Source organism: Heterodontus francisci, unplaced genomic scaffold (genome assembly GCF_036365525.1).
Source record: "Heterodontus francisci isolate sHetFra1 unplaced genomic scaffold, sHetFra1.hap1 HAP1_SCAFFOLD_140, whole genome shotgun sequence".
NCBI classification, from domain to species: Eukaryota; Metazoa; Chordata; class Chondrichthyes; order Heterodontiformes; family Heterodontidae; genus Heterodontus; species Heterodontus francisci.
In genome coordinates this window covers 2,049,914-2,074,600 of record NW_027141745.1, presented here as the reverse complement: position 1 = coordinate 2,074,600, position 24,687 = coordinate 2,049,914, and the positions used below count along the sequence as shown (strand labels likewise).

Sequence of the window (24,687 nt, the reverse complement as noted above, 5' to 3'; positions counted from 1 at the left end):
CTTTCTGTCGCTGTAATACTCTCCTTGATTAACAATGCCACACACACACCCACCGCCCCCCCGCCCCATCTTTTACCATCTTCTCTGTACTTACTGAAACATCTAAATCCCGGAACCTGCAACACCCATTCCTGCCCCTGCTCTTCCCATGTCTCCGAAATGGCCACTACATCGAGATCCCAGGTACCAACCCATGCTGCAAGCTCACCCACCTTCTTCCGGATGCTCCTGGCGTTGAAGTGGACACACTTTGAACCAGGTTATTGCTTGCTAGTGCCCTCTTGCGTCCTTGGAACCTTTTCCCTGACCTCACTACTCTCAACATCCTGTACACTGGCACTACAGTTTAGGTTCCCATTCCCCTGTTGAATTAGTTTAACCCCCACCACACTTCACATCTTCTACAAATTTCGATATTGTGCTTTGTACCCCGAAGTCATTCATGTATATCATAAACAGCAGTGGTCATCGTACTGAACCCTGAGGAATGCCACTGTTTAGCTCTCTCTAGTCCCAAAAACAGCTATTCACTAAAATGTTGGTAAAAGATCTCCTGAATTCTGTTATCAATATTGAGTGTAGTGCTGATTTATTAGCAACCAGTTACTACCTTGAATCACAATATTCTATCTTCAAGTCCCAATCTCGGGTTTGAGCACAAAATGACAGTGTAATACTGAGGGAGAGCTGCACTGTTGGACGTGCCAGCTTTCAGAAGAGACACTACCCAAGGCTTGTTTAGGTGGTTACAAACGAATCCGTGGCACTATTTCAAATAAGAGCTTGGAGGCCATTCCTGGTCTCCTGGTCAATATGTGTCCCTCAGTGAACATCAGAAAAACAGGTATTTAGGCAGTTTCTGGCAGTTTGATGTCTGCATACTGGGCGCTGCGTTTCCTGGATGAGAACAGTGACTGAACTTCAAAAATGCTGCATTGGCAGTATAACGCTTTGAGATGTCCGGTGGTCGTCAAAGGCGCTATTTCAATGCAAAGCCTCCCTTTCTTACTCATGTTTAATGCAATCCGATAAATCCATGTTTTATCAAGTTCTGGATCAATTGCTGATTCCAACAGGGTTAAGGAAAATCCCAAAGCCTTTTATTCATATATAAGGAGAAAGAGGGTAACTAGAGAAAGGATTGGCCCACTAAAGGACAAAGGAGGAATGTTATGCTTGGACTCAGAGAAAATGGGTGAGATTCTAAACGAGTACTTTGCATCGGTATTCACCGAGGAGAGGGACATGACGGATGTTGAGGTTAGGAAAAGATGTCTGATTACTCTCGGTCAAGTCGGCATAAGGAGGGAGGAAGTGTTGGGTATTCTAAAGGGCATTAAGGTGGACAAGTCCCCAGGTCCGGATGGGATCTATCCCAGGTTACTGAGGGAAGCGAGAGAGGAAATAGCTGGGGCCTTAACAGATATCTTTGCAGCATCCTTAAACACGGGTGAGGTCCCGGAGGACTGGAGAATTGCTAATGTTATCTCCTTGTTTAAGAAGGGTAGCAGGGATAATCCAGGTAATTATAGACCGGTGAGCCTGACGTCAGTGGTAGGGAAGCTGCTGGAGAAGATACTGAGGGATAGGATCTATTCCCATTTGGAAGAAAATGGGCTCATCAGTGATAGGCAACATGGTTTTGTGCAGGGAAGGTCATGTCTTACCAACTTAAGAGAATTCTTTGAGGAAGTGACAAAGTTGATTGATGAGGGAAGGGCTGTCGATGTCATATACATGGACTTCAGTTAGGCGTTTGATAAGGTTCCCCATGGCAGGCTGATGGAGAAAGTGAAGGCGCTTGGGGTCCAAGGTGTACTAGCTAGATGGATAAAGAACTGGCTGGGCAACAGGAAACAGAGAGTAGCAGTAGAAGGGAGTTTCTCAAAATGGAGACGTGTGACCAGTGGTGTTGCACAGGGGTCCGTGCTGGGACCACTGTTGTTTGTGATCTACATTAATGATTTGGAGGAAAGTATAGGTGGACTGATTAGCAAGTTTGCAGACGACACTAAGATTGGTGGAGTAGCAGATAGTGAAGGGGACTGTCAGAGAATACAGCAGAATATAGATAGATTAGAGAGTTGGGCAGAGAAATGGCAGATGGAGTTCAATCAGGGCAAATGCGAGGTGATGCATTTTGGAAGATCCAATTCAAGAGTGAACTATACAGTAAATGGAAAAGTCCTGGGGAAAATTGATGTCCAGAGAGATTTGGGTGTTCAGGTCCACTGTTCCCTGAAGGTGGCAACGCAGGTAAATAGAGTGGTCAAGAAGGCAGACGGCATGCTTTCCTTCATCGGACGGGGCATTGAGCACAAGAGTTGGCAGGTCATGTTACAGTTGTATAGGACTTTGGTTCAGCCACATTTGGAATACTGCGTACAGTTCTGGTCGCCACATTATCAAAAGGATGTGGATGCTTTGGAGAGGGTGCAGAGGAGGTTCACCAGGATGTTGCCTGGTATGGAGGGCGCTAGCTATGAAGATAGGTTGAGTAGATTAGGATTATTTTCATTAGAAAGACGGAGGTTGAGGGGGGACCTGATTGAGGTGTACAAAATCATGAGAGGTATAGACAGGGTGGATAGCAAGAGGCTTTTTCCCAGAGTGGGGGTTTCAATTACTAGAGGACACGAGTTCAAAGTGAAAGGGGAAATGTTTAGGGGGGATATGCGTGGAAAGTTCTTTACGCAGAGGGTGGTGGGCACCTGGAACGCATTGCCAGCAGAGGTGGTAGATGCGTGCAAGATGGAGTCTTTTAAGATGTATCGAGACAGATACATGAATGGGCAGGAAGAAAAGAGATACAGAACCTTAGAAAATAGGCGACATGTTTAGAGAGAGGATCTGGATCGGCGCAGGCTTGGAGGGCCGAAGGGCCTGTTCCTGTGCTGTAATTATCTTTGTTCTTTGTTCTTTGTTTGAAATCGATGCTTCCTTTTAGTCTATTTGCCAGTCCAATCAGAATGATTTAATGTAAACGGAAGCTCGAGGGACAGCACCTCATCTTCCTTTTCGGCATTCTACAGTCCTCACGACTCAATATTAAGTTCAACAACTATGTTTTTATTCGATCATGTGCTGTTGGCGTCGTTCGCCAGGCCAGCATGTATTGCCCATCACTAATGGCCCTTGAGAAGATGGTGGTGAGCGGCCTTCTTGAACCACTGCTGTCCGCATCAGGTAGGTACATCCACATTGCTGTTAGAAAGGGACTTCCAGGATTATAACAAAGCGACAATGAAGGAACGTTGATATAGTTACAATGCAAATGGTGTGTAGCCTGGAGAGGAAGCTGCAGGTGGTGGCATTCCCATGTTCACGGGTTTGGAAGGTGCTGCCGAAGGCGCCTCTTCTATTTGGTACACTCTGCTGCCACGGTGCCTTGGTGGTGGAGGAAGTGAGTGTTGAAAGCGGTAGATTGGGTGCCACTCTGGATGATATCGAGCTTCCTGAGTGTTGTTGGAGATGCACCCTTCCAGGCAAAAGGAGAGTATTCCATCACACATCCGACTTGAGCCTTCTAGATGGTGTTCAGGCATTGAGAAGACAGTTGGTGAGGTGCTCACCAGAGAATTACCAGCCTGGGTGAGGTCCTAGAGGACTGGAGAATAGCCAATGTTGTTCCTTTATTTATGAAGGGTAGCAAGGATAATCCAGGTAATTATAGGCCGGTGAGCCTTACGTCAGTGGTAGGGAAAATATTAGAGAGATTCTTTGGGACAGAATTTGCTCCCATTTGGAAACAAACAAACGTATTAGCTAGAGACAGCATGGTTTTGTGAAGGGGAGGTCATGTCTCACTAATTTTATTGAGTTTTTGAGGAAATGACAAAGATGATTGATGAAGGAAGGGCAGTGGATGTTATCTATATGGACTTCAGTAAAGCCTTTGACAAGGTCCCTCATGGCAGACTGGTACAAAAGGGAAGTCACTCAGGATCAGAGGGGAGCTGGCAAGATGGATGCAGAACTGGCTCAGTCATCGAAGACAGAGTGCAGCAGTGTAAGGGTGCATTTTTGAATGGAGGGATGTGACTAGTGGTGTTCCAAAGGGATCAGTGCTGGGACCTTTGCTGTTTGCAGTATATATAAATGATTTGTAGGAAAATGTAGCTTGTCTGATTAGTAAGTTTGCGGACGACAGAAAGGTTAGTGGAGTTACGGATAGTGTTGAGGATTGTCAGAGGATACAGCAAAATATAGATCGGTTGGAGACTTGGGCGGGGAAATGGCAGATGGAGTTTAATCCGGATAAATGTGAGGTAATGCATTTTGGAAGGGCTAACGCAGGTGGGAAGTGTACAGTAAATGGCAGGACCCTCAGAAGTATTGACAGGCAGAGAAATCTGGGCATACAGGTCTACAGGTCACTGAAAGTGGCAACGCAGGTGGATAAGGTAGTCAAGCAGGGATACGGCATGCTTGCCTTCATTAGTCGGGGCTTAGAGTATAAGAATTGGCAAGTCATGCTGCAGCTGTACAGAACTTTAATTCGACCTCACTTAGAATATTGCGTGTATTTCTGGTCGCCACACTACCAGAAGGACGTGGAGTCTTTGGAAAGGGTACAGAAGAGGTTTACCAGGAAGTTGCCTGATCTGGAGGGCATTAGCTATGAGGAGAGTTTGGATAAAGTCGGATTGTTTTCACTGGAACGACGGAGGTGGAGGAGCGACATGATAGAGGTTTACAGAGTTATTAGCTGTATGGACAGAGTGGATAGTCAGAAGCTTTTTCCCAGGGTGGAAGAGTCAGTTACTAGGGGATTTAGGTTTAAGGTGATAGGGGCAAAGTTTAGAGAGGATGTGCGAGGCAAGTTCTTTACACCGAGGGTGGTGACTGCTTGGAATTTGCTGCTGGGGGAGGTGGTGGAAGCAGTTACGATAGCAACATTTAAGAGGCATCTTGACAAATTCATGAATAGGAAGGGAATAGAGGGATACGGTTCCCGGAAGTGCAGAAAGTTTTAGTTTAGGCAGGCATGAAGATCGGCGCAGATTTGGAGGGCCGAATGGCCTGTTCCTGTGCTGTACATTGTTTGTTCTTTGTTATTTGTTCACTGACCTGCATTTGTGGATGAAGCATTTATCTGTCTTGTCGAGTTCAGTTTCTGCTCAATGGTGACAACCAGGATGTTGATGGTGGGGGATGCAGCGATGGCAATGCCATTGAATGTCAAGGGGAGATGGTTAGATTCTCTCCTGTTTGAGATGGTCATTGCCTGGCACTTGTGTGGCGCGAATGTTACTTGCCACTTATGTGCCCAAGCTGGACGTTTTTCAAGACTTGTTGTATGTGGCCATGGGTTGCTTCAGTATCTGAGGAGTCGCAAATGGTGTTGAACATTGTGCAATCATCAGTGAACATTCCCACTTCTGACATTATGCTGGAGGAAAGTTGGTTAATGAAGCAACTGAGATCATTAGCCCAGGACACTACTCTGAGCAACTCCTGCAGTGATGCCCTGGGACTGAGAAGATTGACCTCCAACAACCACAACCATCTTTCTTTGTGCTCTGTACAATTCGAACCAATGGAAAGTTTCCCCCCTGATTCCCACTGGCTTCAGTTTTGCTAGTGCTCCTTGATGCCATACTCTGTCAAATGTTGGCTTCATGTCATGGTCAGTCACTCTCACCTCACTCCTGGAGTTCAGCTCTTTAGTCCATCTTTTTATCAAAGGTTAAATGAGGTCAGAGCTGCACGGCCCTGGCAGAAGCCAAATTGAGCATCAGTGAGCAGTTTACGGCTGATCAAGTGCTGCTTTGTAGCATTGTCAACGACCTATGCCATTCCATTGCTGATAATCAGGAGTTGACTGATAGGGCGGTAATTCGCCGGGTTGGATTTATCCTGCGTTTTATGTACAGGACATACTTTTTTATCTGTTTTATGTGATGTGGGCGTCAATGACCAGGCGGCATTTACTGCCCATGCCGAATAGCCCATGAGAAGGTGGTGGTGAGCTGTCTGCTTGAACCGCTGCAGTCCACATAGTGTAGGAACACCCACAGTGCCATTTGGAAGGGTGTTCCAGGCTTTTGACCCAGCAACCATGAAGGAATAGTGATATGGTTCCAAGTCAGGATGGTGTGTGGCTTGGAGGGGAACCTGAAGGTGGTGCTGTTCCCACGAATCTGATGCTCGTGTCCTTCTAGGTGGACTGTGTGGACGGTGGTGCCTGATTAGCCTTGGTGCATTGCTGCAGTGCATCTTGCAGATTGTACACACTGCTGCCACTGTGCGTCGGTAGTGGAGGGAGGGAATGTTTGTTGACGGGGTGCTAACCAAGCGGGCTGCTTTGTCCCGGATGTTGTCGAGCATCCGGAGTGTTGCTCGAGCTGCATCCATCCAAGCAAGTGGAGAGTATTCCATCACACTCCTGACTTATGCCTTGAAGATGGTGGACATGCTTTGGGGAGTCAGGATGTGAGTTACTCCCCACAGGATCTCTGGCCTCTGACCTGCTGTTGTACCCACGATATTCATATGGCTACTCCAGTTTAGTTTCTGGTCAATGATAACCGCCATGCTTTTGAAAGTGGGGGCTTCAGCGATCGTTGACCAAAAACTGAACTGGAGTAGCCATATAAGTACCGTGGCTACAATAGCAAGTCAGAGGCCAGGAATCCCGTCCTGAGTAATTCACGTCCTGACTCCGCAAATCCTGTCAACCATCCACAAGGCACAAGTCAGGAGTGTGATGGAATACTCTTGACCTGCTTGGATGGATGCAGTTCCAGCAACAGTCCGGAAGCTCGACCTGGTATTTTGCACTGATGTGCTGCGCTACCCCATCATTGATGTTCGGGAAATTTATGAATCTACTTCCTCCAGTTATTTATTGAAATATCCACCACCATTCATGACTGCAGTGCTTCGATCTGAATCGTTGGTTGTGGGATCACTTAGCTCTGTCTCGCCCATGCTGATTATGCTGCTTTGGCATGCAAGTAGTCCTGTGTTGTAGCTTCAGCAGGTTGGCACCTCATTTTGAGGTATGCTTGGTGCTGCACCTGGCATGTCCTGTTGCACTCTTCATTGAACCAGGGTTGATACCCTGGCTTGATGGTAACAGTAGAGTGGGGAATATGCCGGGACATGAGGTTAGGGAGTGTGTTTGAGTACAATTCTGATGCTGATCACGATCCACAGTGCCTTATGGATGCCAGTTTTGCATTGCTAAATTTGTTCTAAAGACATCCCACTTCGCACGGTGATAATGCCACACAACACGATGGACGGTATTTTCAATGTGAAGGTGGGACTCCGTTTCCACAAGGGCTCTGCGGTGGTCACTCCTACCAATGGACAGATGCATCTACGGCAAGCAGATTGATGAGGATGATGTCAAGTATATTTCCCCCTCGTGTTGGTTCCTTCTCCGCTTGCCGCAGAACCAGTCCAGCAGCTATGACCTGCAGGACTCGACCAGTCGTGGTGCTACCGAGCTACTGGGAATTGAAGTCCTCCACCTAGAGTGCGTTCTTCACCCTTGCCACCCTCAGTGCTACCTCATCGTGGTGTTCAACATGGAGGATTACTGATTCATAAGTTGAGAACGAGGGTGGGGAGCGGGTGCAGTAGGTGGTAATCAGCAGGAGGTTCCTTGACTATGTCATGAGACTTCATGGACTCAGGAGTCGATGTGGAGGACTCCCAGTGCAACTCCCTCCCACAGGCCCACCACCTCTTTTGGGTCTGCCCTGCCATGAATGGCGATAATCGTGTCTGGAACAAGGTCCGTTAGGAATTATGTAGAAAGTATGAGTTTGTCAGGCTGTTGTTTGACCAGTCTGTGGCACAGCTCCCCCACCTGTGACAGAATCTCCCAGACGTTAGTAAGGATCAACAAGGCTGGATTTTCTGTAGTCATTTCCAGTGCCTAGGTCGATGCCAGCAGGTCCGTCTTTTTAGTGTTTTTATTGCTTTCATGGGATGTAGACATCGCTGCCCAGGCCAGCATGTATTGCCTATCCCTAATTGCCCAGGTGGTGAGCTGCCTTCTTGAAACGCTGCAGTCCATGTGGTGTTGGTAGACCCGCAGTGCTATTAAGAATTGCGTTCTGGGATTTTGCCGCAGTGACAGCGAAGGAAAGGTCATATAGTTGAAGTCAGAATAGTGTGTGGTTTAGAGGGGAAATTGCAGCTAGGGCTATTGGCGTGCATCTGCTGCCCTTGTACTTTCAAGTGGAAGAGGTCACATGTTTGGAAAGTATGGGCTGATTAGCCTTGGTGCATTGCATCTTGTAGATGGTACACACTGTTGCCACTGTACATCGCTGGTGGAGGGAGTGAATGTTCGTGGAAGAGGTGTAACTGAGTGGATTGCTCGACAATTTGCAGAGTCAAACACATTGATGTGGGTCTGTAGTCAAATGTAGGCCAGATCAGGTATGAACTGTGGATTTCCTTCATGAAAATGCAATTGTGAACCAGACTGCTTTTTTGTGACCTTTAACAATGGTTTCATGACCATCATTAAATTAGCTTTTTAGTCCCATATTTTTTTATTCATGGATTTAAAATTTCATCTTCTTCCATGGTGGTATTCGAACCCATGTCCACAGGGGAATACTCGGGGCCTCTGGGTTATTAATCAAACGACAATACCACTACAGCAACACCTCCTCTCAACTTAGGCAGTTTTCTACATTGCTGGGTTGCAGCTGTACTGGAACAGCTTGGCTCAGGGCACAGCTTATTTTGGTCCACAAACAGGGTTGGTCGGGTGAGGCAGTGATTTACTTGTATTCTTTTTAATTTACTATACTGCATTCGCTGCTCATAGTTCGGTCTCCTCTACATTGGGAGACAAAAACAGGTTGGGTAACCACTTTACAGAATACCTCCGCTCGGTCTACAAGCATGATCCTGAGCTTCCGGTAGCTTCCCGTTTTAATGCTCCATCTTGTTCCCATAGCCACATGTATGTCCTTGGCCTGCTGCAGTGTTCCAATGAACATTAGCTCAAGCTCGAGGAACAATGCCTTATTGTTTCATTAGGCAATCTACAGTCTACTGGACTCAATAATGAGTTCAATAATTTCAGAACATGAGCCCAATTATTTTTGATTATTTATTACTTTTATTTAATTTATCTATATAAATATATATGCTTCTTTCACGTTATTCATTTCTTAAGCGTGTGCTAGTCTCTAAATTACTTTTCATGTTTTTGCCTTCGTGCACAGCTATTCAATATTCTGCCTTTGCATTCTCTCTGGACTCATGCCTTTTCTTTTACTGCAACTATTTAGTACTCAATTTGCATTCTGTTGCATGGCATCTGCCATTTTATCTCTCCTCACTCTGTCCCATCACAGTCCTTCCTTCTTGCTCTACTTCCCCCGTTCCCCATCTCACTTGTTCATTTTGCCAGTTCTGATGAAGGATCGCAGACCTGAAGCTTTAAATCTGTTTCTCCCTCCACAGATTCTGCCAGACCTGCTAAATATTCCTGGTACTTCCTGTTCTCATTTTAGTGTTCCAGCTTCTGAAGTACTTTGCTCTTATCCCATAACCTTTGCAGTACCCAGTGCCTTCAGCCGTTTCTTTAAACCACGTGGAGAAAATCGGATTTCGACCTTGACTGCCATTTTGTTTTGCATTCTGCTGGGCTTAAACTTGTTTTTCATGTTTTTCCTTTCAGACAGAGCTGTTCATTATTCTGCCATTAACACTCATGTTGGACTCATGCCTTGATCTTTTACTATTACCAATCCCTTTGCCTGCTGTTGCAGGATATTTCTTTCATTTCATCTTTCCTGCCCTATACTCTATCAAAGACGTCCCTTTTGCTCTTCTTTCCCCCTTCCCCCACCACCAATTACTCAAAGTTGATATCATTTATAACCGTTTCCAGTTCTGATGACGTCGCAGAACTGAAACGTTAACTCAATTCCTTTCTCCACAGATGTTGCCAGACCCGCTATATAGCTCCCGCACTATAAAAAAGTATTTAATTCAAACCCATTTTTCATCGGGAAATTCCTGCCACAAATTATATGCAGCCCTGAATCTGGTAACCAATGTACAAATGTCACCCAACTTCTTCAAACGCATCTTTTTACTCATTACCTGGTGTACAATTTCTCTGACAATATCTGTTTACAGTTAACTTAGCAATTACAGAGATTACTTGCTTCAGTGATTTTCAAGTGGACTCATTTCCAATCATTGTTCTGAAATAACTGAATTCCGTGCTGCCTGTCACAGGTGAAGGAATCTCTCAGTCTTTCCAATAACTAACTTTCTATACAAAGAAAAGTGCTTCAGAACCTGGAAATCTGTTATAAAATCATAACATTCTGGAAATTTTCAGCAGGTCTGGAAGTAGCTGTGGAGAGAGAAAACATAACTAATATTTCTGGTCAGTGACCCCACCCCCCGTCAGAACTGGGAGTGCCTAGAGAGGGAACAGATTGTAAACCAGGCAGGGAAAGGAAAGAGAGAAGGAAAGTATAAGCGGAAAATTCTGTAATAGGGTGGAAAACAGGAGAGATTAAACGACAAAACGGATGATGCTATAATGTAAATTGGCAATGGGACAAGTAAAGAAACAAAGAATGGGTGTAGAGGATGTATACATGGGAAAATGCCGATTCACCAGCAACAGCCGCCGTCCAATAATGAGATCAGATTTTACGATCTGAATTGTTTTTAACTTAATGTTGATGATTTTATCTTTCCCATTCCCTGCCTGGAGGAAAAACTATTACATCTCAAAGCACTGCCAGTTCTGGCGATGTATCACTGACCTAAAACATTAACTGTTTCGCTCTCCACAGACGCTGCCGGACCGACTGAGTATTTCCAGCATTTTCTGTTTCTACTTAACTTTCTATCATATCCTTCCCTCCGTTACTGTAACTGGTTGTATTGGTATATAACTGAGGTATAGTGAATGGCGATGGCTTTGGATATTTTACTGTCTAGGCCCCTTTGAAAATTAATCCAATTATCACTGAATGAGGACAAGTATGTTAGCCCAATTTATGTCGATTAGATAGTTTCCGAGATGTCAGCTAATGTATCCTAGCAGAAGTATTGATGAAAAACATAAAACCTGTAAAAATAAAACACATTACTATCTGTCTGCACTTTTCTGATTGGATAGTGGCTTGATTTGCTATGAGGTGTCTGCTATACAAGCCTCGATTACATGGCTCCGGACTTCAGCTCTCACAACTGCCTTGCCTCGATTACCTGGCTCTGACTCTCACTGATCCCTCATCTCAGTTACCTGGCTCTGGCTTTCACTGCTGCCTTGCCTCAGGTACCTGGTTCTAGCTCTGACTGTTCTTTGCCTCGGTTACTGGGCTCCGGATACCAGCGATCACTGCTCACGCCCGTGAGTTCTGGGCTCTGGCTGGTTCCTGGTCCCTGTTACTGCGATTCAGCTCTTTCTTGGCTCGGACCTTGGTACTACGCTCCAGCTCTCACAGCTCCCCGGCCTCAATTACTGGGCTCTGGCTCTCACATTCCCCCACCCTCACCCCAACCACCCCGGCCTCGGTTACTGGGCTCCAGCTCTCACTGTTGTGCAGCCTCGGTTAGTGGTCGCCAGCTCTCACCGCTCCCTTACCTCAAAAGCTGGGCTCCGGCTCTCAAGGCTCCCCAGCCTCGGTTACTGGGCTGCACCTTCAATGCTGTCATGACTCGGTTACAGGACTCCGGCTCTCGTTGCTCCCTGGCCTTGGTTAATGGGCTTGGGCTCTCACTGCTCCTTTGCTTTGGTTACCAGCCTCCAGCTTTATCTGCTACACAACCTCGTTTACTCAGCTTCCACTCTCACTTCTTCCCGGACTCAGATAGCGTGCTCCATCTCTCATTGTTCCCCAGTTTCACTTACTGGTCTTCGCCTTTTCCTGCTGATCGGCCTCAGTTACTCGATCCCAACTCTTGTGGCTCTCCAGCCTCTGTTACTGTATTCTGGCCTCCCACCAGCGGTCCTGATGATGATGGGAGAAAGAGGTGCGACGCCATTGTGGGGGAGGAGTGGAGACGGCATGGCAGGATGGAGACAGGATGGCATGGGTGAGTTGAGGATGGACATCATGGTAGTTTGGAGTGGGGCGGTAAGGGGTGGGAATGGCATGGGTAGTATATGACGGTGGTTGGGGACGGCATGGGAACAAGGTGTATGATGGGGAATGGCATGTAATGATATGAGAATGTTAAAATGTTTGGGATGATATGGCATGAGACGGATTGCATGGCAATAATGGCCAATTTACCTATCAACCTGCAAGTCTTTGGCATGTGGGACGAAACCAGAGCACCCGGAGGAAACCCACGCAGACACAGGGAGAACTTGCAAACTCCACACAGGTAGTACCCAGAATTGAACACGGGTCGCTGGAGCTGTGAGGCTGTAGTGCTAACCACTGCGCCACTGGGCCGCTGTTACAATATCGATATTAATTTCAGCACTAACATTTCTGAATCTCTGCTCGCGGATAAGAAACAGCAGTGATACTCGGTCTGAACCCGGGGACCATGACTACAAATCTTGCTCCAGTCTGAAAAGCAACTGCCATTCACCACAATGTTGATACGAAAAACGTACTGAAGTTGTAACTGTACTCATTAATATTTACCAGTCGTCATATTTATTATAAATCTGTTATTGCTCATGTTAACTTTAATAGCTTTTTTTATTTACTTGTCAATCCATTCACTGATTCCAGCTGTTTTTTTTTACTGTATTTCCTAATACAGTCGTGATGATTTACTTTAAATCCTGTGTCCAGCAGAAATAACTGTCAAAGGTACAGTAATTAGATCCATCATTGGCTATGTTAATAAATGTATAAATGTCTCTCTCAACTTCTTTAAACTGATGTTTTTGCTCCCAACCTAATGTCTGATCCCCTATAATTTCCCGTGTTTACAGTTATCATAGTGACGATTGAGATTATTTGTTTCATTAATTTTTCAGTGGGCTCATTTCCAATTACTGCTTTAAAATAATTGAATTCCGCGCTGCCTGTCACAGGTGAGGGTATCTCTCAGTCAGTCCAACATTTAACTTTCTATGCAAGGGAAAAGTGCTGCAGATCCTGCAAATCTGAAATAAAAACAGAAAAGGCTGGAAATATTCAGCAAGTATGACAGCATCGGTGGACAGAGAAAAAGAAATAATGTTTCAGGTCAGTGAATTAATGTTTCCTTCGTCAGAACTGGGAGAGGTGAGAGGTGGGACGGTTTGTAATCCAGGTAGGTAAAGAAAGGAGTTGAGGAAAGTACCAATGACAAGGTATATAATACAATGGAAAACAGGAGAGATTATATCACAAAATGACGATAGTGGAACGTAAAATGGGATGGCAATGGGATAGGCAAAGAAACAAATGATGGGTGTAGAGAAGATGTATGTGGGAAAATGTAAAATCACCACAAACAGCTGCCATACAATAACATGATTAGATGTTATGATCTGAAATTGATAAACACAATTTTGATGATGGCACCTGCCTCTTTGCTGGCTCTCGGTTCTCACTGCTCCCCAGCCTCAGTCGCCTCTGGCTGTCGATTCTACCTCGCCTCGGTTACTGGTCTCTGGCTGTCGTTGTTCACCAGCCATGGTTACTGGGCTCCGGCGCTTGCTGCACCCCGACCTCAGTTAATTGACTCCAGGCGCTGCTACTACCAGCCTCAGTAACTGGGCTACTGGATCTCACTATAATTTCCATCCTTGGTTAATGGACTCCAAACCCTGATGTTACCGGCCTCGGTTACTAGACTCTGACTCTCACTGCTTACAGCCTTAGATTCTGGGCTCTGGCTGGCTCTTGGCCTCGGTCAATGTTACTTGTTTCCTGCTGCTCTCCAGACTCAGTGCCTCGGCTTCTGGGCTCTGGCTGGTTTCTGGCCTCGGTTACTGGGCTTCAGCTTTTGATACTCTTTGGCCTTTATTACTGCACTGGCTTTCGCTGCAGCTGGCCTCAGTTACCGGACACCGGCCCTTGCTGTTCCCTTTCTTCGGTTACTGCCCTCCTGTTCTCACTGCACACCAGTCTTGGCAATGGATACTGATTCCAACTGCTGTCCGGCTTTCGTGACTGGGCTCCAGATCCCTTTTGCTTCCTGGATTCCATTACTTGGTTTTGGCACTTGCTGCTTCCCGGGCTGGAGAACTGCGTTCCAGAACTTAGTGCCCCTGGCATCGATTACTGGGTTCCAGCTCTCGCTGCACCCCACGCTCTGTTGTTGTGCTCCAGACTCCGCCTCTTGTTGTAGCCCAGTTTCTGTTACCAGACTCCAGCTTTTGCTGCTCTTGGCCTCTCATACTGGGCTCAGGCTTTTGATGTTCCCTTGCCTTGGTTACTGGCCACTACCTCCCGCTCTCCTAGCCTCAGTTAATGGCGTCCAGATCGCGCTGCTTCCTGAAATTGATTTGTGGACATTTCTTTTCTGTTCCCTGGCCTCGAAAACTGGGATCAGGCTCCATTATTGGCCTCTAGGCTCCGCCTTTCACTGCACCCCGGACTTGGTTCCTCGGCTCCAGCTCTCATTGCTTCCACCTTTGTTTACCGGGCTCCAGCTCTCGCTGCTCCCTGGCATTGGTTACTGGGCTCTGGCTCTCACTACAACCAGCCTCAGCAACTGTTCTCTTGCTCTCAATGACCTCCAGTCTCGGCGAATGGACCTCTGGCTCTCGATGTTCACTGGCCTCATTTATTGGGCTCCAGCTTTCACTATGCCCCAGTCCGCTCATGGGCATCAGGGCTTGTTAAACCCCAGCCTTGCTTACTGTGCAGTGACCCCTAGACCTCACTGTTCCCTGGCCTCAGCTATTGGGTTCTGGCTCTCACCACTCCCCAGGCTCAATTACTACGGACCTGCCCTCAGCTCTCGCTTCTGGCTCTCCTCGGTTACTGGTCTCTGTCTCCTGGCCCTCGCTCTTCCCTAGCCTCGGCAATTGGGCTCCTGTTCTCGCTGATGCCCGGCCTTGGTAACGAGGCTCCAACCCTCTCTGCTCCCTGACGTTGGCTACTGGGCTCCAGTTTTCACTTCTCACCGGCCTTGTTTACGAGGCTCCCGCCCTGTATGCTCCCTGGCCTCAGTTACTAGGCTGCAGGTGCCACAGCTTCCCAACCCCAGTTATTGGGCTCTGGCTCTCACTTCTCCACAATCTCAGTTACTTGTGTCTTACTTTCACTGCTCCCCGCCCTTGTTACTAGATGCTGGCTCCTGCTGTTGCTGCACTGCCTCAGATAGTGGCCTCAATACCTAAGTTTCTGCAAGGAAAATGGGGGAGGGGTCGATATGATCAACAGTGAGTTGAACTATTTCAATATTGCTGAAAATAGAGACCAGTTGTTGAAGCTGTTCGTCGTGCACTCATCAGGACATTCCCAAGCATACCAATGTAATGGAAAACTGGTGCATTGTATCAAACATGTCCCTTCCACTGGTCACAACAGGCAATGCACAGGCCGAATCCAACAAGGCGGTGCTTGCAAAACTTAAAACACAGTGTCCAACATTAGATGTGATTCCGTAATTGGGCAGCATTTGTGAAATAATCCTCAGTGTGCCAAGAAGTGTACATTTGCAATTACATGAAGCTGCATGTATTAGTAAACAGAGCCCTGTTCTTTGCAGAAAGAAAGCACATGTACAGACATTGCTCCTGATTCAGGTAAACAAAATAAGTGGCTCTGTCTCTTGGCTCTCACTCTTCCCCAGCCACAGTTCCTGGACTCTGATTTGCGCTGCTTCCAGGTCTACGTAAATATGTTCCAGCCATCCCTGTTCCTGACCTTTGTTCCTGAGCGCCGGTTATCGCTGCTTCCCTACCTTGGTAATGAGACCCCACTCTTCTCTCTCCTCCTAGACCTTGGTCCAGCCATCTCTGGTCCCTGGTCTCCATTACTGGGCTCCGGCTCTCTGTGCTGTGGTCTTGTTCACTGGGCTCCAGCTGGCATTGCTCGCTGGCCTCAGTTGCTGGGCTCTGGGTCACACTGATCTCTCGTATTGGTTACCAGGCTCTGATTCTCGCTGCTCCCTCACTTTGGTTACCTTGTTCTGGCTTTCAGTGCTCCCTAGCTTCGGTTACTATGCTCAGTATCCCAGCGCACGCTGTGCGCACCATTTGGTTCTGCGTTCTGGCAGGTTCCTGGCCCCTGTTACTGAGCGATGGCTCTTGCTACTCTTTGGCCTTTGTACTGGACTCCGGCTGTCAATGCTCCCTGTCCTCGGTTACTCGCCCCATGATCGCACTGGTCCTTGGCTTTGGTTACTTGCCTCTGGTTCTCACTGCTCCCCAGCCTCAATTACTGGGTTGTGGCTCTCACATTGGTACCCACCCTCCTGCACCCCCTTCACAACACCCGTCCCCGCCCGCGCCGCCGGCCTCAATAACTGGGTTTAGGCTCTCATATTTCCACCTCCCCACCATCTGGCCTCGGTTTCTGACCACTGGCGCTCACCGCTCCCCGGCCTCGGTTACTAGGCTCCAGCTGTCAGTGCTCCCCGGCCTCAGATAGTGTGCTCCATCACTCATTGCTCCACAATTTCACTTACTGGTCACCGCCTTTTACCACCCATTGACCTCAGTTACTGGCCTTCAGCGCACTCTGCTCGATGGCCTCAGTTAATCGGGTTCTACTCTAATGGCTCCCCAGCATCTGTTAATGAGTTATGGCTTCCACTGCTGGCTACTGATGATGAAGATAGAGCGGTGTCACACCATTATGGGGAGGAGTGGAGACAGCATGGTAGGATGGAGAGGGGACAGCATGGGTGGGTTGAGGGTGGATGTCACAGTAGTTCAGAATGCAGTGGTTAGCACCGCAGCCTCACTGCTCCAGCGACCCGGGTTCAATTCTGGGTACTGCCTGTGTGGAGTTTGCAGGTTCTCCCTGTGTCTGCGTGGGTTTCCTCCGGGTGCTCCGGTTTCCTCCCACATGCCAAAGACTTGCAGGTTGACAGGTAAATTTGCCATTATAAATTGCCACTAGTACAGGTAGGTGGTAGGGCAATATAGGGACAGGTGGGGATATGGTAGGAATATGGAATTCGTGTAGGATTAGTATAAATGGGTGGTTGATGGTCGGCACAGACTCGGTGGGCCGAAGGGCCTTTTTCAGTGCTGTATCTCTAAATTAAGCTAAACTAAACTCAGTTAAACTAAATGGGGCGGCATGGGCTGGGAATGGCATGGGTGATCTACGAAGGTGGTTGTGTATGGCACGGGAGCAAGGTGTATTATGAGGAATGGGAGGTGATTATATGGGAGGCCTGAAATGTTTAGGATGTTATGGCATGAGTTTGATTGCATGGGAATGATGGATTGGAATCGGACGGGGAGTTAAAGGGAGTGCAATATAGATAGTCATTTCAGCACGAGCATTTCCGGATCTCTGCTGGTGCATAAGAAACCACCGTGATCCGAGTACTGAACCCTGGGAAACATCACTCAAAAACCCTTTCCAGACCGAACAACAGCCATTCACCACAATGTTGAGAAACAAGTTGTGACTGTCCTCATCTGTAATTACAAGATGTCAGATTTATTGTGAATCTGGTATTACGCATTTTAGTTCAATAATCTTATTTTGTTTATTTTTCAATCCTCTCTCTGATTCCAGTTGCAATTCCTGTTCTATTAAAATTCTATTTCCTAATACTGTCATGATGTTTTAATTTAAATCCTGTCTCCAGCAGAAATACCCCGAACTTCTTTAAACTGGTGTTTTTACTCCCAACCTGATACATTATTTTTCTGGGAATTTCCCTTGGTTACACTTAACTTAGTAATGATTGAGATTTTTTGTTTCATTGATTTTTCAGTGGACACATTTCCAATTATTGCATTGAAATAATTGAATTCCGTGTTGCCTGTCACAGGTGAGAGAATCTCTCAGTCAGTCCAATATCTAACTTTCTATACAAGAGCAAAATGCTGCAGATGCTGCATCTGAAATAAAAACAGAAAATGCTGGAAATATTCTTAGGTCCGACAGCATCTGTGGAGAGAGAAGTATAGTTATTGTTTCAGGTCAGTGACCCTTCGTCAGAACTGGGAGAGGGACAGATGGTACAGATTTTAGGCCAGGCAGGGAAAGGAGGGAGTGGAGGAAAGTACAAATGGCATGGTCTGTAATAGAGTGATAAACAGGAGAGATTATATCACCAATTGATGATAGAGAAATGAAAAATGGAATGGTAATGGGAGAAGTAAATAAACAAATGATGCGTGCAGATGAGGTGTAAATGGGAACATGTGAAATCACCACACACAGCTGCCACTGACACCACTAACAGCTTAGATGTCATAGAGTCATAGAGTTATACAGCACAGAACCAGGTCCTTAATCCCATCGTGTCTGTGCCGGCCATCAAATACTTATCTATTCGAATCCCATTTTCCACCACTTGGCCCCGAGTCTGGCGTTCAAAGTGCTCCTCTATGTACTTCTTAAATGCTGCGCGGGTTCCTGCCTGTACTACACCTTCAGGCAGTGTCTGACAAATTCAAATGACCCTCTGGCGGAAGAAAATCCTAAAATCCCATCTAAACCTCCAGCCCCTCATCTTACATCTATGCACCCTGGTCATTGATGCTCCGCTAATAGAAAAAAACTTTTCTTCCGATCTATCCTATCAATGCCCCTCATAATTTTCTATACCTCAGTCATATCCCCCTCAGCCTTCTCTGCTGTAAGGAAAATAACCGCGCCTTTTCAGTCTCTCTTCATTGCTGAAATGCTCCGGCCCAGGCAACATTCTGGTGGATGTCCTCTGCAACCTCTTCAGTGCAATCACAGCCTTCCTATCGTGTGGTTCCCAGAACTGTACACAGTACTCCAGCTGTGGCCGAACTAGCATTTTCTGCAGTTCCATCATAACATCCCTGCCCTTATATGTTTTGCTTAAAAAGGCAAGTATTCCATATGCCTTCCTAGCAAACTTATCTACCTGTGCTGCTGCCTTCTGTGATCTATCGACAAGCACACCAAGGGCCATCTGACCCTCTGTACTTCTAAGGGTCCTACCATCCATTGTATATTCCCTTACCTTGTTACCCCTCCCAAAATGTATCATCTCATACTCATCAGGGTTAAATTCCATTTGCTACAGCTCCGCCCATCTTACCAGCCCATCTATACTGTCCTGTAATCTAAGGCTTTCCTCCTCACTATTTATGACACCACCAATTTTCGTGTCACCTACGAACTTACTGATCATACCACCTATATTCTCGTTTAATTCATTAATGCACAGGAGAAACAGCAAGGGTGCCCGCACGGATCCCTGCGGTGCACCACTAGTCACATGTTTCCACTCGCATAAACAACTCTCGATCATTACCCTATGCCTCCTGCCACTTTGCTAATTTTGGATCCAATTTGCCAAATTGCCCTGGATCCCATGGTCTCTTACCTTCTTGACCAATCTCCCATGTGGGATCTTATCAAAAGCCAGACTGAAGTCCATGTAGACTACATCACTTATTTTACCCTCATCTACACATCTAGTTACCTCCTCGTAAAATTCAATCAAGTTAATTAGACACGATCTCCCTGACAAAACCATTCTGACTATCCCTGATTAATTCCTGTCTCTCCAAGTGGAGAGCAATCCTGTCCCTCAGAATTTCTTCAAATAGATTCCCAACCACTGATGTCAGACACACCTGCCTGTAATTACCTGGTTTATCCCTGCTACCCTTCTTGAATAATGGCACCACATTCGCTGCCCTCCATTCCTCTGGTATTTCTCCAGTGACCAGAGAGAATTGGTAAATTTGTGTCAGAGCCCCTGCTATCTCCTCCCTTGCCTTACATAACAGCCTGGGATATATCTCACCTGGGCCTGCGGATTTGTTCACTTTTAAGCCCGCTAAAACAGCTAATATTTCCTCCCTCTCAATGCTAATATGCTCCAGTATATCACAATCCCGCTCCCTAATCTCTACACCTACATCGTCCTTCTCCTTAGTGAACACTGATGAAAAGTAATCATTGCAAACCTCAGCAGATCCGCACACAGATTGTCACTTTGATCCCTAATGGGCTCTCCACTTTCTCTGGTAATTCTCTTGCCCTTTACATAATTATGAAACGACTGAGGATTTTCCTTTATCTTGCCCACCAGTGTTTTTTCATGTCCCCTCTTAGCTCTCGTAATTACTCTTTTAAGTACCCCTACACTTCCTATACTCCTTCAGTGCCTCCGCTGTTTGCAGTGCTCTGAATCTGCCATAAGCCTCCTTTTTCCCTTATCCAACCTTTTATATCCGTTGACATCCAGGGTTCCCTGGACCTGTTGGTCCTACCCTTCACCTGAGCAGATACATGTCTGAACACTCGCTATTTTCTCTTTGAATGACTCGCATTAGTTTTATGGAGAGTTTCGACAAGTTGCTCTCCCATTCCACTTTGGCCAGATCCTGTTTGATCATATTAAAATCGGCCTTCCCCCAATTCAGTTACTTTATTTCCTGTGCATCTTTCCCCTTCTCCATAAGTACCTTAAATTTTACAGAGCTATCCACGAAATGCTTGATCACTGACACGTCATTACCTGTGATGTGACCATCTCACTGACCGTGCTATCCACGATGGCCTCCGCATCGCGTATGCTCCACAGTGAGTCCATCCGCAGATCCAGGTGCGCATTGCAGTCAACCAGTCGCTGCAGCTCGACACATTTCCTGCACACATGGTTGCCAGGGACATGGCAAGTTTCTCAGATTTCCCTCCTTCGCAGGAGGAGCATATCACAGGGCTGAGCTCTATTGCCCTGACTTACCCTTAGAATAAGCTCCTTAGTTACACCCTTTAATACAGAGTAATAATTAGGGTAGGAACCTTATTCCACTCCATACACTACCACTCAGAATCTAACATCCCTACCTTTACATTTAATTCAGCGATTGAAAGTAGTAAAAATAGGCTAGAAACACCCACCTGTTCCTACTTACCAATCAGCTGCCTCAACTTATCTTGCCCACCAGTGCTTTTTCATGAACCCACCCCTCTATACTTTCTATACACCTCTAGGGTCACCGTTGTGTTCAGCGTTCTGAATCTGAAATCCTGATACAATCGTCTATATCCCGTTACATCCAGTGTTCCCTGAACTTATTGGTCCTACCCTTCATCTTTACTGGAGCATGCTGGCACTGAACTCTTCCTATTTCCTTTTTGAATGACTCCCACTGGTCTGATGTAGACTTTCCTACTAGTACTTGCTCTCAATCCACACTGACCAGATCCTGTTTATCATATTGAAAGCAACCTTCCCCCAATTCAGTACTTTAATTTCCAGTCCCTCTTTGTCCTTTTCCATAACTACATTAAATCTGACAGAGTTATCGTCAAAATCCCCGAAATGCTCCCCCACTGACACTGCCACCACTTTTCCGGCTTTATTCCCTAAGATTAGGTCCAGCACTGCACCTTCTCTTGTAGGACTTTCTACGTGCTGGTTCAAAAAGCCCTCCTGGGTACACTTAACGAATTGTGGCCCTTTAAGCATTATGCACGGCGTTCTTCCCTATTCTGGTATGAAACTCTTGAAGTCAACTTTGATGGTTACACCTGCCTCTTAACTGGCCCACGGCTTTCACTGCTCCCCAACCTCCGTTAGTGGCCTCTAGCTGTCAATTCTAACCAGCCTTTATTACTGGTCTGTGGCTGCCGTTGTTCGCCAGCCTTGGTTACAGGGCTCTGGCACTTGCTGCTCCCCGGCCTCGGTTACTGGGCTCTAGGCCCTGCTGTACCGACCTCAGTTACTGGGCTACTAGCTCTCACCAAATTCCTAGCCTCAGTTACTGGGCTATGGCTTCCACTCCTACCCGGACTGCCTCTCATTGCTCACACCCTCAGGCTCTGGTCCCTGGCTGGTGCCTAAATAATCTTCAGTGTACTAAGAATTGCGCTGACAACCAGTTCATGATTGCCAGTAGGGCTCGCAGTGTGGCGAATTTGCACTTACTGGAAGCTACATATATTAATACACAGAGCCCTGTTCTTTGAAGGCAGAAAGAACACGTAACTTAAATGCTCCTGTTTCAACTAAACAAAATGAGTGACATCCATTCGTTGGCTCATTCCTCCGGGCAATGCCTCAACTGATCAGAGTCAAGCTCCCTGGTTTAAATTGCAAACAAAGCTGAGCAGTTAACGGTCAGTCATCGGAAACTGATGCATTCTCCATGGCAGAGCCTCGACCAATCAGATTTCACTTGCCAACTGAGCAGCACCTTCTTCTCATATAGCAATAAGTTACTGTTTTTTCCTCACATTCATATACTTTTGGATTGTCCTTATGAGTGTGTTTAAGCCGAAAAGCTGCGAGAATGTGTCTCTATTTTCAGAAATACTCAAGTTTTGTAATATTAAACGACTATTTCAGTGTTTTCCTTTTATCATTTCATCTATCCTGCCTTCCTCAGTTTCACAGACCATCCCGTTTGTTAGTTTAGTTACGATCACTTCAATGCATCACTGGACACAGGAACACATATCGAAATCCCAATGAGTCCTTAATCAAACTGGCAACTTTGCGCACAGCCTGATGTATAATTTCCCTGTTTATTTCCCTTCCTCACAGTTAACTTGCTGACGATTGGGATCATGTCTCGGCGAAAGTGCGGTCTCTCCAATTGTGTCACTCGCTACCTGGTGGCCATGGCAGCGGCGGATCTACTGGTCATTATCTTCGACCTGATATTGAGGCACATTCCCATTGTTTATCTGGAACAACTTAATTCCTTGCGGTCCATCCCCGTGTGTAATATCCACGCAGTCCTGCTGTTTGCAGCCACAGACTGTTCTGTCTGGTTCACCGTCACTTTCACCTTTGATCGATTTGTGGCCATTTGTTGCCAGAAGCTGAAAAGTAAATATTGCACCGAGAAAACGGCAGCTGTGGTTCTGGGAACAGTGACTGTGCTGAGCTGTTTAAAGAACATCACCTGGTATTTTATTTTTACAGGTCGGTATTCGAAGGTGAACATGCCTTGGTTTTGTTCTGTTACAGATGGTATTCGGTTCTCTCGGGTCTGGATAACAATCGAGCTCTTCCGTCACATTCTAACCCCATTTGCCCCCTTTGTGGTGATTCTTTTTCTCAATGCTTTCACTGTGAGACACATTTTAGTAAGTAGCAGAGCACGCAGCAGACTCCGGGCTCACAGCATTGGGGAGATTCGCAGAGACCCAGAGATGCAGAGCCGAAGGAAATCGATCATTTTATTGTTAGTTATCTCGGCAAATTTCATTTTGTTATGGGCAGTATTTATGGTGGTTTCGATCTGGAGCCAGTTGTATAATTTAGGATATCGGTCTGTAATTCCACCAATGTTTCTGCTGCAAGTGGGTTACATGCTGCAGCTCCTGAGTTGCTGCACAAACACTGCGATTTATGCAGTGACCCAGGCTCAGTTCAGAGAGCAGCTGAAGAATGTGTTGAAATATCCCTTTACTCAAATTGGTAAATTCATTCAATAATGAGAGGAAGCGAATCACTGACTATTTCCAACAGCATCTAATTTCATTGCACATTTCCAGCAGCTGACGTATTGCGTCTGTCACTATGATGACAGCGGGGTGGGACCTAAAACTGGCCCTATGGTGACAGAGCATTGGGGCGCGCGGGTCTGGGTGGGAGGTGTTGGTGGGGTGATGGGGCGGGCAGCTTATCGTTATGGAGACAGGGTGCAGCCTGTTCCCATGCTGATGGCAAAATGAACAGTGAGCAGGGTCTGATGACTGCCGACCACGCCCATCGCGCTGACACAGCTCACTACGCTGAGAGCAGAGTATGCTGGGGGAATGCGGCAACAGCAGCCCCGTCCACCGCGCTGACCCCGCCAACGCGCTGAGGGCAGAGTCTGTTGCTGAAAAGCGTCACCAGCGGCCCGGCCAACCGGCAGTCTCAACAGCAACCAGGCAACAACCAAAACTGCAACAACAGGAAGAATAGAGCAAGTGGTGAGAAGATTCAGCCTTAAGTACTTCATACCCGTTTATAAATCTTTATGATAATTTCGAAACTTTATCATCGTTTACAATTCTTAGAATCATTACAAATGATCTTAAGAACTGCATAATCCTTTATAGTCCTTTACTCTTCTTTATATTACTTTATATCCATTTTAACTATTTTATGACACGTTATAAACATTTATAATCCTTAATTATAGCCCTTTATAATGCTTTATAATACTATATAATCCGTTATAGAACTTGAGATACCTTTATAATACTTCGCGCTCCTTCAGACAATTTAAAATTATTTACAACCTTTTATGGTCCTTTAGAACCCTTGATAATCCGTTATAATACTTTATAAACTTTTGTAATACTTTATAATCTTTATAATCCTTAAAAGCAATTTATAATGCTTAATAACTATTTTACTGATGCTAACTCTTTGTCCTCCTTTATAATCCGATAAACCAGCATAATCCTTTATAACCCTTTTTACCAGTTCATAATAATCTCTCATCTTTATAATATTTATAGTCCTTTGCAGCCTTTTATAATCTTTCATAAGTCCTTAGAAGCCTTTGTAAATCTTTATTACCCTTTTTATTTTTATAATCGTTTGAATCGTTTATAACCCTTCATCATCTTTAAGAATTCTTTCTTTTTTTATAATCCTTTATAAACTTTTAACCCTTCAGAATCCACTGTAACATTTTAAAATACTTTATAA

General features: G+C 46.1%; 1 protein-coding gene across 1 annotated transcript in view; it reads left to right on the top strand.

Annotated features, from left to right (window-relative positions):
* LOC137364617 (probable G-protein coupled receptor 139) overlaps positions 1–23,477 on the top strand; it is a 29,465-nt gene extending 5,988 nt beyond the window's left edge. The window contains exon 2 of the mRNA XM_068027710.1: positions 22,579–23,477. Coding sequence (XP_067883811.1) covers positions 22,579–23,477 — 899 coding nt within the window. The remainder of the gene's footprint in view (positions 1–22,578) is intronic.
* Positions 23,478–24,687: the final 1,210 nt, after the last annotated feature.